General features: G+C 37.2%; 1 protein-coding gene across 1 annotated transcript in view; it reads right to left on the bottom strand.

Moving 5' to 3' along the window:
• The window catches only part of LOC115211751 (pelle-like serine/threonine-protein kinase pik-1), a 31703-nt gene extending 16604 nt beyond the window's left edge, over positions 1–15099 (bottom strand). The window contains exons 1-3 of the mRNA XM_029780405.2: positions 14954–15099; positions 4501–4671; positions 1328–1450 (exon numbers count right to left, since the gene is read on the bottom strand). Coding sequence (XP_029636265.1) covers positions 1328–1450; positions 4501–4671; positions 14954–15032 — 373 coding nt within the window. The 5' untranslated portion in view covers positions 15033–15099. The remainder of the gene's footprint in view (positions 1–1327; positions 1451–4500; positions 4672–14953) is intronic.
• Positions 15100–18095: the final 2996 nt, after the last annotated feature.

Here is an 18095-nt window from a genome sequence, read left to right as displayed (position 1 = left end):
TATATATATATATATATATATATGTGTGCGTGTGTGTTTACGTCCCCGTCACTTAGCGGTTTGGCAAAAGAGACCAATAGAATAAGTACTGGGCTTACAAAGAATAAGTCCCGGGGTCGAGTTGCTCGACTAAAGGTGGTGCTCCAGCATGGCCGCAGTCAAATGACTGAAACAAGTAAAAGAGTAAAAAGAGAGTAAAGAGTATTTAAACTAATGATCACTAATAAAATAAGGATAGACGGATAATGCTCTGTTGGTTTTGATGATGATGAAGATTTGGTTGTTTGATCAACTGAATAAGCTATTCTTTGAATAAAGGTGTAAGTGGTTGAGCCTTCCACAGACATGTACCCTTAACATTTTTTTAACATACCTCTTTCCATACTTGCATGGGTTGGACAGATTTTCTATAGCTGGATGCCCCTCCTGTCACTAACCAAGTAAGGTAATATTTCCCCCATGACCAGGTATGTTTTTAAGGAAGATAAGCAGTGAAAGACATTGCATCAGTTTCTGTCAGCCAAATCTACTCACAAGGCTTTGTCAGCCTAGGGCTGTAGCAGAAAACACTTGCCCAAAGTGCCATGGAGTGGGAATGAACCTGCACTTAATATGGAATAATATATGAGAGTCTGCAACTAAGGATTACCTGTACAATACATCCAATGTCTCCAATAAAGTTTGTCTACTAATTTCATACATGTATTATGGGCTGACCTGAGGATGTAGAAAAGTGACATATACCTAAGATGTCACATAATGAGATCAAACCCAGGATCTTGTGATAATGAAAAGAACTTCATAATCACACTGCTGCACTCTAATAAAGTAACTACTAAACAAGTAGTAATAGCTTGCTAACCAACCACATGGTTCCGGGTTCAGTCCCACTGCGTGGCATCTTGGGCAAGTGTCTTCTGCTATAGCCCCGGGCCGACCAATGCCTTGTGAGTGGATTTGGTAGACGGAAACTGAAAGAAGCCTGTCGTATATATGTATATATATATAAGTGTGTGTATATGTTTGTGTGTCTGTGTTTGTCCCCCTAGCATTGCTTGACAACCGATGCTGGTGTGTTTACGTCCCCGTCACTTAGCGGTTCGGCAAAAGAGAGCGATAGAATAAGTACTGGGCTTACAAAGAATAAGTCCCGGGGTCGATTTGCTCGACTAAAGGCGGTGCTCCAGCATGGCCGCAGTCAAATGACTGAAACAAGTAAAAGAGTAAAGAGTAATTGTTCAGAGTAAAACCATAAAAAGTATTCAGCTCAAATCAGGTATAAACACTGAAAAGACAATAAAATTGAAGATTTTTCAGGATTACATACCACTTGGATTGATTTCATCTACAAAATCATCATTGTTATCAGGTTGCAAATTATTAATTTCTTCAGGATTTATGTAGCGTGCACCTTCAGGAATATGTGCGAGTGGCCTATTTTCCTCTTGTACTGTAATAGTAAATAATGAAGAACATGTAGTATTTGCTGAAACAAATTCTCACAGAAATTGAAAAGAAATGTTGCCAAAAATTCAAAAGAAACAAAACGTAAATGAAAACTTTCAAAATATTTCTAAAATTTATCTTTAACCCCTTACCCAACAATTATTTTGAAAATAAATGTATTTTTTCAGACATATTTTTTAATTGTTTTATTTTACTATGTTTTGAATGGTGATTTCGAGGTATATTTCAAACCTTATTTATTATGAATTTTAATTCAATAATATTGATTTTAAATTAAGGCATTGGGCAGAAACGAGTTAACCCATTTTAAGACGAAGGAACTCGTTTGCTGTCGATTTTGGCGAGTCTATCTTTTGACGAGTTAACTCGCCAGAGATGGAAAAAAACGATTTCGGTCAAAACGCATATATTCGTTTCTGCCGGGTAAGGGGTTAAATTACATCTGGTAATGGGACCCTGGTTCATGAGTTCTAGGGTTTTGAAGTGGGTGAAACCACCTCTTAGCCACTATTGCTCCCAGGTTATAGTACTCTCTAACCCAGAGTAGTAGTCTCAGTTATGGGTTAAATAGCATGTAATCACCTGAGCTAGGATACACTGAAATCATGAGATAGCACGGTGGATATGATTTGTTTTGGGAAATGATTCTTATTGAATCAATGGTGAATGTCACTAGGTCCTGAACAGATGGGATCAACCAGTTTAGTTAATGAACTACTATCGTATGTAGTTATTACAAGCGCAAATGAGATATTTCAGCTAGCAAAAGACTAATGAGACTAAAACCCAAGCCAGACATACATGCTGCACTGCTTGCTCAGAACATCTAGTGTAGAAGAGTTACATTAGTCCAAGTAAGTTGCGTCAAATAGATGATGATAATGATGACAACGATAAATTAATTGCTCTTTCCAATATATAAAAAAAGTGGATGTATGAATTTTAAAAATTAAATGGTGAATATCAGAGTATCAGGTAAACGACCAACAAGACGAGTCTGTGAAATAATTCTGATACTTCACTGAAACCAATTTATTTCCCTAAAGTTGCTTATATCCTTTAAATTATACAAATATTTAATCCTTAAACATTCAGGTTATTCAGTCAAATGTATTACTTATTTATTCACATTGCATTATATCGAAGCTTCAAGATTTCAATGATGTGATTGTTTCTTTTTAGAATGACATTGTTGGGTTGGTGTGAGAGGCTAGATCTAACCAGTTTGAATGCAAAACAGATAAAATATCTGGGCCAGATATGGCCAGTTTAAATATAAAGGGTTAAACCTAGTATTGTAACTATATTAGCGAAAATTTCATATTTATGCATTTTCCAGTTCATTCTTGAGTGGCAAATATAGATTTTTAAGCACTTTTGTGAGTGTGTGTGCATGTATATATATATATATATATATAAATGCCCCAACACACATACAGTAGTCTCTCAGTATTCATGGGGCTTACATCCCTAGAGCATCTGCGAGTAGTGGAAAACTGTGAATATTGGATGTGATCCATAAAAATGAATATAAATGTCAAAATATAACATAAAATATTATGAGTGTGTGCGTCAGTGTGTGTTAAATAAAACGAGACAACAAAGCCAAGGCTGTGTGAAATTTTCAAGACACTTATAAAGAGAAAGTTAGTCTTACAGATGTTTCTGAGATATTAGGGATATCCCTTCATCAGAGACAATGTGAGATGGTTAAATAGAGGGAAATAGTAGAATATACCAGAAACAGCTGTAAGACTAACTTTCTTTTTATAAATGTCCTGAAAATTCCACATAGCCTTGGCTTTGTTGTCACATTTTAGTTAACATATACATGCTCATACAAGACCCACATTAGACTCTTTACACGTAATATTATTGAACCGAGGGTTTAATTACAGTCTATCCATAGCACTTACATAGCCTTACCTGCCACCTTGGGTGTTCTGGATACCAATACCTCTCATCTATATATCTATATATATATATATACAAGAAAGAAGCAACAAGAATGGATTAGTTTTTAGTACAATTGTTTCATACAAAGACAGGCTTTATTACAAGTTGCAAAAGCCTGTCTTTGTATGAAACAATTGTACTAAAAACTAATCCATTCTTGTTGCTTCTTTCTCGTTTATAATCACCCCACATTACTGTATGGTTAACACCATATAGTTTTTCTGGTGCATCTAAGTTAAGTACCACATTCAAGTAAATTCATTGGAATTGACTTGAATCTTAATTGCTTTATATATATATATATATATATATATATATAGGGGTTAGACAAAGTAACGGAAACACCTAGCATCATAATTTTGAAATATCTATAAAACTGTCAAAAGCTTGTTTATTTTTATATTTTTTGATTTATTATTAGTGTTGTTTAATATGTTTTGCTAAAATTGTTGTTTCTTTTCAGATATCATCAAAGAAAGGTAATTAAAATTCATTAAAATGACAGATCTATTGGACTTTCAAAGAGGTCAAATTGTTGGTGCTCGTATGGTAGGCACTAGCATAACGAAAACAGCCAAAATGTTTGGTCTATCAAGAAAGTAATGACAGTACTGTCTTGAAAGTAATGACAGCCTTTGAGAACGAGGGAAAAACCTCCTCATCGAAACAACACTCTGGAAGAAAACCAAAACTTTCAGATAGGGACTGTCACTCTCTCTCTCTATATATATATATGTATATACACACACACACACATATATATATACATATATAAATCCATTTTTTTCCTCTCTCCATTTTTACCCTTTCAGTCCTTTCTGTCGAAGAGCGTAGGCTTGAAACAAAGGCTTTTCCATTCTTATTGAGCATCAAAATAATACACCTGCTTGTCATTCCCTCACCTGTCTTTGTCTTTTGTTTTCTATAAATTAGAACAATATATTATATGTGTGTGAAGGGTGGGGTCGATAGATAGATACATGAACACATACACACATATTAGTTTTCCACTAGCATTAATCATGCCTCAGTGATATTGCCTCCAGTTATACAAAAAGAAATTAAATGTAAACATACTGATTTGTTCTAAATGCTTCATTTCCTCATATCGGCCAACTTTGTGTAACACTTTATATAAGTCGAACACTGTAGCATTTTGACATCCCCATATTCGAAGGAGAGAGACTGTTGGATTACGATCAGATTCTAAACATTTGATCTCCCGGAAAGATAAATCTATTTCAGCAGCTGAAATGAAAATAATACACAATAGAGACATTTTAAAAAAACAGTAAATTTTGATGAAGAAAGATTTAGTAGAGCATTTCATGTACCTAATACATATATGATTGAGAATCCTTTATGAAAAACTCCTGGGACCAGAAGTGTAGCTGATTTCAGATTTTTATTTTAGAATATTTGTATATTTGCATCTATTAAATGGTATAGCTTTGGGATGAGACCCAAGACTAAGCATAATACACATTTATATTTCATAATATAGCTTATATATATATATACCATGAATGTAGTTTTATATAAATTTTTAATAATTTTTTTTACATAATACCATCAGTTTTATACATAAGCCACAAATTTTTAAATATTTAATGCCATGCTTTTTCTTAAATTTTTGTAACCAGCCTACTAAATATTTATTCATAGTTATCTTCAATATTCAGTTTATTATGATTGGCAGATGCACAGGAGCAATAAGCACTAAGGATACATGGGAAATAGATTTTCTCAAATGCCCAGGGTGTTTGCTGCAGGCATAGGACAGCTTCTGTTACCTAGGAGACTTAATCAGTAGAAGAAGAGAATACTCCGAAAGCATAGTTACTAGAATAAGAACAAGCTCGAGAACGTTCAGAGAGCTATACTTTTGTTGGTAACAAAAGACTTTTCTCTGAGAATGACAGGCAGGTTGTATGATGTGAATGAACAGTGATATCACATAGTAGTGAAATATGAGCTGTGAATGCAGAGGATGTGTGAAGACTAGAAAACAACAAAGATGCATAGATAACAAAAGTGCAAATATATCAGGAGAAAAAAATGAGTTCAAGAGGCTTCAAATGAAGTGGTCATTTAATGTGTATGGATGACAACACTTGCATAAAAAAAAAGTACTGATTGCTAAATATGGATGAAACCATTGGAAGAAAGAGACCTAGGAAGATATGAGATGAAGTGGTAAAGACCGATTTCAGGATGTTGAGTTCCACAGAAGAAATGAAAAACAACCAGGATGACTGGTGATTCACCATACTTGAGAAGACTTATTCACCCTTGCAAAGAAGTTCTAAAAGCATATTGTTTTATGTTCTTACATTCAAGCTGTCTCCACAACCCATTTCCTGACACTTACATGTCCATCACTCTTCTCCCTATAGCACTGCCTTGGCTGCTATAATTATAACAATTAGCTGAAAGCAGAGATGCAATATTCCATCCCCAACACTTTTATATTTCCCCTTCACCAGAGCCATCACCTCACATCACCCATCTTGTACTCTCATACCACTATTTAATACCAGCTAATATTGGCCACTGTATTTCCCACTGCTCACATGCCTACTTACGTAGCCTACTTACGAACCGTATGGTTCCAGGATCTTGCACCTTGGGCAAGTGTCTTCTACTATAGCCACGGGCCAACCAAAGCCTGTGAGTGGATTTGGTAGACGGAAACTGAAAGAAGCCCGTCGTATATATGTATATATATATATATATCTATATGTATGTGTGTGTGTATGTTTGTGTGTCTGTGATTGTTCCCCTAACATCGCTTGACAACCGATGCTGGTGTGTTTTTACGTCCCCGTAACTTAGCGGTTCGATAAAAGAGACCGATAGAATAAGTACTAGGCTTACAAAGAATAAGTCGATTTGCTCAACTAAAGGCAGTGCTCCAGCATGGCCACAGTCAAATGATTGTAAAAAGCAAAAGAGTATATATCTGGCTGAACCTCTGTACCAGGCTTTCGTTGACATGGAAAAAGCCTTTGACAGAGTCCACGGATCCCTTATCTGGTGGTCAATGAGGAAACTAGGGTTAGATGAATGGTTCATGAGCTGAGCAAGCCATGTACAGGGACGCTGTCAGTAAGGTGAGGGTTGGCAACAAGTACAGTGAAGAATTCCGGGTAGAGGTAGGGTCTACCAAGGTTCAGTCCTCAGCCCTCTCCTATTTATCAGTCCTCCAGGCAATAACGGAGGAATTCAAGACAGGATGCCCCTGGGAGCTCCTCTATGCTGACGACCTTGCTCTAATTGCTGAGTCACTATCAGAACTAGAGAAGTTTCAGGTGTGCAAACAAGGATTAAAATCGAAGGGCCTTAGAGTCAACCTAGCTAAAACCAAAATCCTAATAAGTAGGAAGGCAGGCAAACCACAAATCCCTTCAGGTAGATGGCCCTGCTCGCTCTGTAGAAAAGGCATAGGTAGAAACTGTATAAGATGTACCCAGTGTAAGCTATAGACACATAAGAGGTGCAGCAATATCAAAGGAAGGCTAACGGAAGATAGTTTTTGTATGTGGCAGATGTTCAGGAGCAATAAACACTGAAAATGTGCAGAGAACAACTTCCGTCACATTCCAGGGAGAAAAACTAGAAATAGTTGATAATTTCCGTTACCTTGGTGACCAAGTCAGTAGCAGGGGAGGGTACGCTGAAAGTGTAGCTGCTAGAATAAGAATAGCCTGGGCAAAGTTCAGAGAGCTCTTACCTCTGCTGGTAATAAAGGGCCTCTTGCTCAGAGTAAAAGGTAGACTGTATGACACATGTGTACAAACAGCTGTGCTACATGGCAGTGAAACATGGGCCGTGACTGCTGAAGACATGCGTAAGCTCGCAAGGAACGAAGCCAGTATGATCCGATGGATGTGTAATGTCAGTGTGCATACTCGACAGAGTGTTAGTACCTTGAGAGAAAAGTTGGTTCTAAGAAGTATCAGATGTGGTGTGCAAGAGAGACAACTCAGATGGTATGGCCATGTGGCGAGAATGGATGTAGATAGCTGTGTGAAAAAGTGCCACATCCTAGCAGTTGAGGGAACCTGTGGAAGAGGTAGACCCAGGAAGACCTGGGATGAGGTGAAGTATGACCTTCGAAGATTGGGCCTCATCAAGGCAATGACTAGTGACCGGGACCTTTGGAAATATGCTGTGCTTGAGAAGACTTGGCAAGCTCAAGTGAGACCATAACCTTGTGGCCTATGCCAGGGGTGTAACCAGCCCACTTATGCGTACCTTTCCTTCATTGGACACTAAACTCTCCTTGCAAGACCTTTTGAGGCAAGTGAAATCGAAATCAAATTTGATGACTGGCATCCGTGCTAGTGGATTTCTAAGAGTACCATACGAATGTGATCATTGCCAGAGCAACAAGATGGCCTCCATGCCAGTGGCATGTAAAAAATACCATTCGAGTGTGATCACGTGGCATGTGAAACAACATTTGAGCAAGATCGTCGCCAGTGCCACTGGACAAGCACCTGTGCAAGTGGCACATAAAAGGCACCATTTGAGCAAAGCCGTTGCCAATACCACCAGACTGGCCCTCGTGCCGGTGACACGTAAAAGCACCCACTACACTCTCGAAGTGATTGGTGTTAGGAAGGGCATCTAGCTGTAGAAACTCTGCCAGATTAGATTGGAGTCTGGTGCAGCCATCTGGTTCGCCAGACCTCAGTCAAATCGTCCAATCCATGCTAGCATGGAAAATGGATGTTAAACGATGATGATGATGATATATATGTATATTAAATATTGCAAAAATTTTATAAATGTAAACCAAACAAGATTTTTTAAAAAATTTCGATGTGAAATATGATCTAAAGTATTTCTATAAATAGCTTAAAGAAAATTACTCTCAAAAATTTATTTTCAATTACCAAAATATTCCTTTGTTTAAAGTTTTCCAACTTCATAGCTTGTTCTAGGTCACTTAATTTGGCTTAGTGCAATAGGACTCTTTTTAAGTCTTGTATAATTTGTAAAACATTTTGTGCAGTTTTGAAAGAACTTAGCATTCAGTTTTCTTAGTGTAATACTACAGGATAGAATATATGAATTTATTCATAAAATGGGGAATATTTTTTAAAAAATTAAACAAAAAGAATCACAATTCTTAAAAAATTTGTTCAATTAATTCTAAAAAAAAAAAGTTTCAAAGACAGTAAAAACAAAAAGTTTCTTTTAGTGCTGCTTAGGTATAAAATTTCTCTGAGAAAATTGGTTTATCAAATTTTACTGGTGAAAACTTTTCAATTTTGAAATTATTTTGAAAGCAAGGGATTTCTGAGCACATGAATATTTAATCCAAGTATCTGAAGTAGACTTAAACATTTTTTTTTTAGCCATAGTACATTTTCTTTTGTGTGCTTACGTTCATTTCTACAAAAACACTAAATCAATGTACTGAGGGAAATGGTTCAGAATGCTGAAAGGCTTTTGGATTCAGAAGTCCAGATGGTGTACACAGAAATGCAATGTCAATCAGATGATATGCATTGATAGTACTCAGGAGGTAAACCACAGTTGTATGGTCAGCACAACTGCACAGGATAATGAGGAGAATGAGCAAAGATTAGGTGGACAAAAGCAGCTGAACTGTCAGCCTACAAAGAGTTTGAAAGTACATTACTGAAGAAGATGAGTGATAAGAAAGAGGGAGTGTTGGAAGAGCTCTTCATACATGCTAATTCAATCTATAATACTGGGGAAAAAATGTTTGGCACACCAAATGAAGACAACAAACAGAAGAATGTATCAGGAAGTAATAGCAGGAGGAATCACCTTATAGAAGCAATCAAGAGGGAGAAGAAATCTTTGAGGAGTAGATGGATTGAGATGAGTGAAGAAGGCACTGTTGAAACTGCTCTACAGGGTTAAATTTTATGATTTTCTTTTTTCAGGAACAGCTTGATGTATTGGTGAATAGCCAATGGCATTGGAGAGCATAAAGAATGAAGTTGTAGTTGAGAAAAAGTTAGCTGACATGGGGAACTGGAAGCCATCTGAATATTGGAAAAGAGTTACCGGTATCAAGATTTGTGCTGAGTATCAAAATACTGACATCGTCTGGCCCCGTGTCGGTGGCACGTAAAAGCACCATCCGTTCGTGTCCGTTGCCAGCATCGCCTGGCCCCGTGCCGGTGACACGTAAAAGCACCATCCGTTCGTGGCCGTTTGCCAGCTCTGTCTGGCACCTGTGCAAGTGGCACGTAAAATGTACCCACTACACTCACGGAGTGGTTGGCGTTAGGAAGGGCATCCAGCCGTAGAAACACTGCCAGATCTGACTGGGCCTGACGAAGCCTTCCAGCTTCACAGACCCCAGTTGAACCGTCCAACCCATGCTAGCATGGAAAGCGGACGCTAAATGATGATGATCAGTGCTGCTCAATGCTATGTGAACATTGTAAAAGCTGTAAGACATGATATGGACATCTACACCAAAGACTACAAAGCCATGACCAGCAGGAAGGTACACAGTAGGCATTCTGACTGCATTCACACATCAGGTTTTATCCTCACATCTTTGAGCAGGGACTTAGGTTCAATCCAGAGGGTTATGTGAAGCTTCTGGAGACTATGTCAAACCCTGGCTGGAAAGGGTTGCTGCTGGAAGGCCATATTTGTGGTAGCATGGTTTGGGTCTTTACCATATTTCCAGAAAGAGTCAGAAGTGGTTTTCGGATTATTTCTATGACTTCACCACCTCTAATTTCTGGCATCCTAACTCCCCTGATTGTAATCCCATGGATTACTGTGTGTGTGTGTGTGGAGGTGCGGCATGGTTGAGAAAGATATTAACCACTCTGCTTTCAATACCAAGGCCGAGCTGGTAGCCAAGATCACGGAGGTGTTTGAAGATCTTCCTAGGGACACAGTGAGGAGTGCGTGTGCCAGGCTCCAGAGCCATCTTGAGGCAACAGTGGAAGCTGAGGGTAGCTACTTGGAATAAACTGCCATCTCCCAACCACAATCCAGTCAATATTTTTGATTTTTTAAAAATACTTTTATTTTGGGATGCAATAGTGTGTTTTCTTTTCCTTTTATGCATTTCTAGCCTGAATACACCGTATAATGATGCTAAGAAGGGCTTCTAACAGCTGGCATGTATTGGGAAGAGGAGGAGGAAAAGAAGGCTCAGGTTATAGAGCTGAAGAAAGTTTATTGAAAGTCTTTTCAAGTTTGCAAAAGGTCTATTTCAAGAGATCAGAAATGGTAACATGATATGTAGCAAGGATGAAATGGAAACACATTTGTGCAGAACTTATGGTGATTGTCTTCAAAATATCCCTGTACTACCAATGCAAGGGATACCAAAACCAACAGTACCATGAGCAAAATTTGATCTTGGAGACTTCTAAATAAAAGAACTCTGGAATTTTATAAAGAATGTATAATTGAAGAGTGTCCTGGGACAAGATGACATACCTTGTGAAAGGTATTCCACTTTGATCAATAAATTATTCTTCATTATTCAGAGAATTTGGAAAGTAAACTGACTCCTGCATTTGGAAACAGAGTACAGCAGCACCCTCAGCAAACAAGAATTTACCCTAAATGGATTCTCATTCTAGAAGAGTGAGCAATGCCTCAGGAAAAGTAACAAATGAACATAACACAGTATACAAACAAAAAAAAAAAAACTTAATTGAATAGGCTTTGTCAAATGACAACAGTGGCAACATGTTAACAAGTGAAAACATGAATTTTACAAGACATAAACAAAAGCATTAACAATAATGTGGCAATGATAGTGAGTGTCTTATTGCCTGAAGCATTCATTGAAGAATGAGCAAAGAGGAAAGTAATATCTCTGGTTCATGAACAACTGAGTGGGGTTTCCAATTATTCTCAAAAGAATATCTTAAGTAAACTCTAAGTGATGTATGGAATCAGCAGCAAGACAACTAGAATTGGTTGCCTATAAACTAATGCTGCAATACATGGCACAGAGCAACACAATGGTTGTGGCAAAGAACACTGTTTACAATATTGACCCTGAGGCAAGCAGAAAATATATGTGATTAGGTATTATCTGTATGGGCTTCTACAAAATCCTAATGAACCTCAAATACAACAGAGTAATTTGCTATAGATACAAAAAAAAAAGCAATAACACTGGTGCTGCAGAAAAGAAAACCCAGCTGTTAAACAAGCGGCAGTAAGAGCCATTTGAGGGTTTTATGCTCAAAGAAGTTAGAAATGCAGAGAAAGAAAGTAAGCAACAGCAGATTCCAGAGGCTGCTGGTGCCAAAGCGCTACTAGTTACACCATCAGTTGTAGGTCTAAGGGTAGCTAAAAGAAAAGGGCTTGTAGCGAGACAGGAAAGATCTATTTTGTTGCTGTGACATAGTTCAGTTGTGCTGTGGAAGATTCCAGCCAATCAGAGCTAGAGGCATAAGAATAAAACAGCAGCGATCTACCTTAGCTGAAGAAATTCACTACAGCAGGAAAGAAGCAGTTTCAAACTAGTTGCAGATTTCACGGCATAGAAGCAACATCATTTTCTTCGACATGTCACATTTTCTGTGTCCACCACCAAATACATGCAACTCATTTGATTAATATTAGTTTCCACTCTGCTTCATATAGACCTCAGTGTATATAGTAAACCATGTGATTTTTTTCCTGTCTCACACACACATATTTGGTTCCCATTTATATGCAAGATTAATTCTTGTTATCACTTGCTAGCACTCATGACACTACCAAATAAATTTCAACGTTTTATAAACTTGCCTTCTGAATATTCTTTATTCATGCCTCTCTAAGAAATCATTGAAAATGGATTCTTTCTATGAACTGTCTTCAAAAACTGTAAACTACACACATTTTGATACAACTCGAACACATTACATATCGGAGACATTCCTCCAACTTACATTAGTGAAGTGACTCACATGTAACATACTTTTTAAAGTGTCTTGTACTCAATATCAGAAGTCAATGACCAGGGATCTCCTCTTCTGATCACAACTAGTAGTACCTCTGCTAGGTACTACTATTTGTGGCAAGGACTAAAGGCAAGGAGAATATTTGAAGAGGGGCTTAACTTCTCCTTGGAATGTATGAAATTAACAGTGTTTTGAACAGCCAGTGAGACACTGGTGGACAACTTGGACAAACTACAATATTTAAGTACAAAATGAAGTGCAGATTTACGAGATGGGTTCCAGTTTTGTGAAGCATGCAAGTAATAGACCATTGGTGAAAATCACTTGACAGGGCTATGGACTGTTACATCTTAACCACCAGTGGAGCACAGGTGCTTTCTTACTATGATACAGATTGCTCACAGGTACTTGTGGGTTTGAACACTACAAGTAACAGAAATTTTTTTAGTTATCCTTGAATCTGAAACTGGTGCTTTGGAAACAACAGCTTCTGAAATCTGTTGTCCATGTTGTTGCTTGCTCTCTTTTGGTGCATTTCTAAACCTCTGGACATAAAGCCTGCTGAACATAGAAACGGAGGCAGTCAGGATTATGAAGTGCCCTAATCAAACCTAGGTTGCAGTTCAACTGTATATGTAGGTTGTCTTTGTTTTGCAAAGGGGCATGTCTCCACATCTGACCTCTGTATAATCATCATCACCATTTTCATCCATTTTCCAAGCTAGCATGAGTTCAATGAGTTGATAGGATCCAACAGGTTGAAGGATACAGTCTTGCTCCAGTTTCTGTTTTGGTGTATTTGAATGCAAAAGAACTCGAATAAAGCTAAAATTGTTAAGAGAAGAGGCTGTTAAAAATTTCCATCCAAGAAATGCGGATTTGTGAGAATAAAAAGAATAAGAGCAAGAAAGTGACAATTTGAAATAAACCGAATGAAGGAAAATGCAAAAAGAAAAAACACATAAAAAGCAATGAGGTTTGGTGAAAGCACTTAGAAGAGAAAATAAAGACAACACCACTGGTAGGACTTAAGATCATTCAGTCTAATAAATGAAGAAATGTAAAGATATTGTATACAATAATGATGAGGCTGCAATTGGAATATGCTAACCAGGTATGGTGCTCGTACAAATTAATGGTTATGGAAATGGTAGAAAATGAACGACGAAATCACAGAACTTGTCGATTGAGGGAACTCTCATATAAAGAACGACTGGCGTAATTCTGTTTTAAGCACACCATGTAACCCCCCATAACTTTTTTTATTTTGGAGAATTTTCAGAAAATTTTTGCGAATCGTATTCTACACAGAAAATCACGCGGTTATGAAAACCATTTGTTTTTAATTTTTCGAATTTAAAAAAATAATCACCGTTTAAAATACAGACAGTCCGAATTTTTGGCTTAAATCCCAGCAATAGGCCATTAAATGTATTTATGGTGAGAAACATTGAAAAACATCAATACGTCAGAGTGACAAACGAGGTGGGTCTGAGATGGTCGTGAGATGTGCTAAAAATAACAGCTAAATAACCTTGACATCATGTACTTAAATGTTTTGGTTTTTGCATAATAGTATGAGTTACTATGTGTAGAATACAAATTCGCAAAACTTTTCTGAAAATTCCAGGAAGTAAAAAGTTATGAGGTGTTACATGCTGTGCTTAAAACAGAACTTCGCCGAACGACTCGGCTGGTTTTACTTTCATGCAGAGGATTTTATAGGGATATATTTTAAGATCATGAACGGAATCTACGACAAATTTTGCGAACATATGTTTATGAATTGAGAAGAAATGGCAACAAAAGGACATGGTGATAAGAAATTCGTCTTGTGGGAATAATAATTGGGATAGAATCCGGCATGTAGATTGGACATGAGCTGGAAGAACAAGGAGCAAAAATTCAAGAAGGCAAAATATAAGGCAGTGTGGTAAAAAAAACCCTAAAAAATCTCAGTCAAACCGGAGAAAAATCTAACTTTTGTGGGCAAGCTATCCCAGTCCTCCGCCAAATATACATAGAAATCGTGACCACTACCAAATAACGTCAGATGAGGAAGTACTTGTGCTGGTTAATATAAAGATCTTTACTCGTTAAGGCATAATACCAGAAGTTTTCTTCCAGTCTGTGAGGAAACTACGACGTAATTACATGACCAGCTGTAATAGCCAAAATTACACCCCACATTCTTTATTTAAAAAATGTAAAAAAACACTATTCCAGGCCAATAAAATTGGGATGGTCACAATAGGACTAACTGACCTGGGAATCAACAACATTTGTAAAAGACGTAAAAATCAACTCCTAAAGTGTTTATCGGAATTACTTCCCCTAACTTATTAAGCTCGCATGGATTTCATTCGAACCCAAACAATACATATTTAACAGTAGTATCTGTTTTAAACGTTTACTTTTTTTTTGTTTGATTAATGTATATTTCTATGAAAGGACATGTCTTGAACAAGTCTGAAGTCGATATGGCCAAATACAAGTTTTGATACTTTCCATCACCCAACCATCTATTTGGTCTACTCGAAAAATAAAACGGAAAAACTGTCTACAAAAACACTATTTAGTGACTCATAAAAATGGATAAGTTTCAAAATTACCAATTTTTTTCCATCCATCATCAAAATCCAACGTTGATATTTCCAAAACAATCGAGTATGGAATATTTGCCAGCAACATGATTAGATGTTATACTTTCAATAATAACCAGGAATTTTGTGATAGACGTCATCAAGTGTTTCGACCAATCGTCGACCAGCTCTGTTAATTATTTTCATTGAAGTCTTTAGTCACGGATTTTATATATTTATACTATCTAAATCATTCGATGGGACCATGAGGCGAACTGACAAACCACAGATATTTCTTTGCCGTGAGGAAGCGGAAAGACGTGAAGTTTCAGGCAGGGGCCGTCATCAAATTTAGAGAATTTATTTCATTAAGTATTACGAGACAAATGCAAAAAATAAACAGCACGTGTCGAATGTTTAGTTACAGCATACCCACACAAGAGTGCCCCATCGATTTCGTTTCCTCGTAACTTCAGAAAGATGGACATTTTTTAATGAAGTTTTCTACAAATACGCTTCGGATAGTGTAGATTACGATTATACTCTTTTACTTGTTTCAGTCATTTGACTGCGGCCATGCTGGAGCACCGCCTTTAATCGAGCAACTCGACCCCGGGACTTATTCCTTTGTAAGCCCAGTACTTATTCTATCGGTCTGTTTTGCCAAACCGCTAAGTAACGGGGATATAAACACACCAGCATCGGTTGTCAAGCAATGCTAGGGGGACAAACACACACGCATATATATATACATATATACGACGGGCTTCTTTCAGTTTCCATCTACCAAATCCACTCACAAGGCTTTGGTCGGCCCGAGGCTATAGTAGAAGACACTTGCCCAAGGTGCCACGCAGTGGGACTGAACCCGGAACCATGTGGTTGGTAAACAAGCTACTTACCACACAGCCACTCCTGCGCCTATATCGAAGTTTGTTGAGAAACATTTTTTCTGCGGTGTGGAGTTTCTGTAAATCCTCATGAGTCAGTTTTGCTACGTCTTAACTCTCAGAAAAATGGGTATTTTTTAATGAAATTTTCCACAAATACTTTCTGGCATAACTACAGATTTCTGTCCCCCCATCCTGACTTTGGATGATCATAACTTTCTGAAAAATGGATATTTTTTTAATGAAATTTTCTACAAATATGTGTTATATCACGTGGATTCCGAATATACATTTTTTGGGGGGATTTCGGAAAATGGATATGTTTTAATGAAATTCTCAACAAATATACCTCGGACTATGTAGATTCCGAGGGCATAAGAATTTGGTGAGGGGGGGGGAACAAATGGGGGTTATTTTTGAGAACAATTCTCCACTCGGGGGTGTTTCGGAACAAGTCGTCCATATTTGCTTCATATTCTCCGTTTTGTGCGTTTGTGCATCCGTAAATTTCTACTGAAGCAATGAACGCAAATGAAGCCCTCACCAGAAAACTCGTTATGCTAAAAATAACAGCTAAAGGACTGGTACACAGAAATATGCTAAGACGACTTATCTGTTGCATACGATTCTTTTTCTCACTTTAAGTAAATTCCCAGATAAACATTTCTAATAGAAAGGCAGAAGACACTGGTAGCAAAAATAAGGAATATACACGCACAGTTAAATACAGACGTGTTAAGTATAATTTGTTACATGATACTGAACTTTTTAATTACATGTGTGTGAGTGTGTAGAAATCTACGGATGCACAAACAGACAAAACGGAGAAAGTGAAACCAATATGGACTTGTTCCAAAACACCCCCGAGTGGAGAACGGTTCTCAAAAATAACCCCCAATTGTTTCCCCAAAAAATTCCTTTGTCTTTGAAATGTACATAGTCCGAGGTATATCTGTAGAGGATTTCATTAAAAAACATCCATTTTCTTGAAAGTTAAGACGAATTGAAGTGGACTCCGGTGAATTTTCCGAAATTCACCCCCGCCTCCTGAAACACTTTCCCCCAAAAGTTTCGTATATTCGGAATCTACCTGATATAACACATATTCGTAGAAAATTTCATTAAAAAATATCCATTTTTCTGAAAGTTATGATCATCCAAAGTCGGTGAGGGCAGAAATCTGTAGTTATGCCTACTTTCCGAATGATGTTCATTACAGTTATATTGGAAATTAATGTGAAAAATAGAATTGTTGAGCACGAACACGTACCGACACATACCAATTTTTTTTATAGAAATTTCAAGTTTCATTTTATAGATATATGTCGTGTGTCCAGTATGTCTGCGAGTCCACTAATTATTTTTTCTTATTAAATCCCGATAGAAATTGTAATCTGTACACCGAAATGTATTTGTTGAAAATTTCATTAAAAAATACCCATTTTCCTGGAAGTTTTGAAGAAACAAACTGACTCATGTGAATTTCCCGAACTGAAGTGGACTCCGGTGAATTTTCCGAAATTTCCCACCCCACCCCTCCTAAAATACTTTCCCAAAAACGTTTTTTATATTCGGAATCTACATGATATAAACACATATTCGTAGAAAATTTCATTTAAAAATATCAATTTTTCTGAAAGTTATGATCATCTAAAGTCGATGGGGGACAGAAATCGGTAAATCTGTAGTTATGGCTAATCGGAATCTACACCAGGCATAACTACGGATTCCTGCCCCCACCGACTTTGGATGATAATAACTTTCAGAAAAATTGATATTTTTTAAGACAGCCAAAATACATATGTGTTCCTCACAAAACCAACTATTCTACTAACAAACGCTATACCGGAAGCGAGCGTCTTACCACAGCGACACCTGTATTAAATATGAGAATGTCATATCTATCTTTATCTATATACTCTACTGCTCTACAACTTACAGTGAGCTACTTTTGGGGATTTACTGATGATATATATTTATATATATGTAAAACAGGGTCATTTGCTTGAAGTCAACCATAAAAGCAATGTCCAAGCTTCTTGGCATGTTGCATAATCCTTGTAAACAAAAGGCTTGTTTCAATGTTGCTTTTTCCAATTCTTCATGTAAATGTGTCCAAACTGTTTGATGTTGGATAGACTTGGCAATTATTTCCTCACATAGAAACAAGTGGGATTTGGCAAGAGGAGGGGCATCCAACTGCTCATATACAGTCTTTTCTGACCTATGCAAACATGTAAATGTTGATGCTAAAATGATGATGATGAATATATATACATACA

Source organism: Octopus sinensis, linkage group LG1 (assembly GCF_006345805.1).
Source record: "Octopus sinensis linkage group LG1, ASM634580v1, whole genome shotgun sequence".
Lineage (NCBI taxonomy): Eukaryota > Metazoa > Mollusca > Cephalopoda > Octopoda > Octopodidae > Octopus > Octopus sinensis.
The sequence above is the reverse complement of the archived record's forward strand: the minus strand, read 5'-3'. Positions and strand labels throughout refer to the sequence as shown.